The 2808-nt window shown below is 36.5% G+C and overlaps 1 protein-coding gene across 1 annotated transcript in view; it reads right to left on the bottom strand.

Moving 5' to 3' along the window:
- Window positions 1–211: 211 nt before the first annotated feature.
- Window positions 212–2808, bottom strand: part of LOC137636938 (uncharacterized) — a 32984-nt gene continuing 30387 nt past the window's right edge. The window contains exon 3 of the mRNA XM_068369271.1: window positions 212–1470. Coding sequence (XP_068225372.1) covers window positions 1208–1470 — 263 coding nt within the window. The 3' untranslated portion in view covers window positions 212–1207. The remainder of the gene's footprint in view (window positions 1471–2808) is intronic.

Here is a 2808-nt window from a genome sequence, read left to right as displayed (position 1 = left end):
TAAGTGATTTATAAAAATTGGCACCATATAATTTCGCATATATGTAATAGTAAGCATATATATATATATATATATATATATATATATATATATATATATATATATATATATATATATATATATATATATAATATATATATATATATATATATTATATATACATATATATATATATATATATATATATCAACAGTAATTTATCATATTCCAGTAAAGCTGATATTCAATGTACTTGAGACCTACACATAAATAGCGTATTTACACAGACTTCATAATTCAAAACAGAAAAAAAACATCTCACAATCTCCTTCTGCCAAAAAGTTAACCCTTTCACATATGGGGAAAAAAAGTTTATGAGTCTAGTAATTTAAAATAAAAGTTTTCAAGCCTCTTTTCAGACTTATCAAGTTGCCACATCTTTAAAATGGTATTAATTTGAGTCGAGAGAAGACTGTTTTTAGAGAGAAGTGATTATATCTTTTCTCGCGTACCTTCCACGTAAACGTAATATGCGGAGAGACGTCCTCCAACTATCCTAGAGATTAGGACCTATCTGTACTAGATTGAGATCTGCATAACATTTTCCATCCACTTTATCAATTTTCATTCTGGATAACTAATATCAGGGAAGATATGGCACACTCCTTTGAAGATATGGCAACACTGCTTTGAAGATATGGGAACACTGCTTAGAGGATTTGGCAATACTGCTTAGAAGAAAAATTGCCATATCTACCAGATTAATAGTCATACAGCTGATAATTTTTTAATCTGGATCACTAAATATCAGGAAAGATATGGCACACTGCTTTGAAGATATGGCAACACTGCTTCGAAGATATGGCAACACTTCTTAGAGGATTTGGCAATACTGCTTAGAAGATCAATTGCCATATATAATTGATTAATAGCCATATTGGGATAAGAGAATATGGCATCAGCTGTTTTTCTGCTGGACTAATTAATGTCTCCAGAATATATAGAATTCTCACTTCTATTGGGTCTCAAGTACATTCAAACCAGGAGCAGCTAAACACCCAACATGGTTTATCCTTCCCTCTCTTAGTCTTATATATTGGGTATCACCCATTTTTAAGTAGAGTTCAGTAAAACACAGCTTTTACCCCCCCAAAAAAGCACACGACAAAGGAATATTAGCGACTCTTTACAAGAATATAAGGGTATAACAACGATTCTGCAGCAGAAATCAGGTTCCAATAATGCATCTGACCATCATCCAGACAAAGATGGCGGCGGAAATCGTCGCGGGTTTCGCGAAGCTGAACGCGACCACGGGAGAAGCCTCGCTGATGTAGTTCATGGCGTGGGAATTGCAGAAGTCCGTATCGCATGACCTGTAGCAAGCGATGACCCTCTCGACGCGGTTATTGGCCAGCTTCTCGTAGTGGACGCCGCAGAAGTGCGACATGTTGGTCTCGGCGCATTCGCGGAACATCACCTGGGCCTGACCTGTCGAAGAAGAGAAGCGGAAGTTTAGAATAAAACAAATGAAGGAATAGAAATCAAATATATTGCACTTACATACCACAAATCCAAGACAGAAGGTTCCTGCGAGCATTCCAAATCAAGAGTGTATTTTAAACATGGTGTTGTGAGGGACATAATAGATTTAACTGTCTTAATCATGTTGATTGTCATCCTAATATACTCTTCATTCTGCATAGGAAATGATTAGCACAGAAACGCAATAAAGGAACTAGCAAATCAAGTTCAAGTTTATTATTCTAAGAAGATTCAAAGTCAAAATACAACTCTAATCTCTAATCCAAGACAGAGGATGACCGTGGTACAGAGGCTATGGCACTACCCAAGACTAGAGAACAAGGGTTTAATTTTGTAGTGTCCTTTTCCCAGAAAAGCTGCTTACCATAGCTAAAGAGCCTTCTCTAAAGGAAGTCCGTGGTACAGAGGCTATGGCACTACCAAAGACTAGAGAACAATGGTTTGATTTTGGAGTGGCCTTCTCCCAGAAAAGCTGCTTACCATAGCTAAAGAGTCTCTTTTACCCTTATCACGAGGAGAGTAGTCACTGAACAATTACAGTGCAGTAGTTAACCCCTTGGGTGAAGAATTGTTTGGTAATCTCAGTGTTGTCAGGTGTATGAGGACAGAAAAGAATATGTAAAGAATAGGCAAGACTATTGGGTGTATGTGTAAACCGTAACCAGAGAGAAGGATCCAACGTAGTACTGTCTGGCCATACAAAGGACCCAATAACTCTCTAGAGGTAATATCTCAACAGATGGCCGGTGCCTTCGCCTACATGCTCTACCTGCTGACTCGGTCATCAGTAACCACTTCCTGCTCCTCTCTGGTCCTACCTTGGGTGCAGAGGGGACTATGCTCAGTCTCTAGGACATTGTCCTGTCCCCTGCCTCCTGCTCATGAGTGACAAATAGAAATGATAAGCAAAGGTGTACGAGTCAGGGCATTCAATGCTAGGTTGGTTTGTTGTGATTACTGTTCCAGCGTGGTGATGAAAACTGGTCGAACCCCAGACGTGAATGCGGATAAGTCCGAGGCCTTTGTCCTGCAGTGGACTAGATACGGCTACATTTGTTGTTGTTGTTGTTGTGTATATATATATATATATATATATACAGTATATATATATATATATATACACAGTATATATATATATATATATGTACATATATATATATACATATATATATACAGTATATATATATATATATATATGTACATATATATATATACACTGTATATATATATATATATATATGTACATATATATATATATATATGTACATATATATATGTACACAC

The sequence above is a fragment of the Palaemon carinicauda genome, unplaced genomic scaffold, assembly GCF_036898095.1.
Source record: "Palaemon carinicauda isolate YSFRI2023 unplaced genomic scaffold, ASM3689809v2 scaffold456, whole genome shotgun sequence".
Classification (NCBI taxonomy): domain Eukaryota; kingdom Metazoa; phylum Arthropoda; class Malacostraca; order Decapoda; family Palaemonidae; genus Palaemon; species Palaemon carinicauda.
This window is presented reverse-complemented; position numbering and strand designations above follow the sequence as displayed.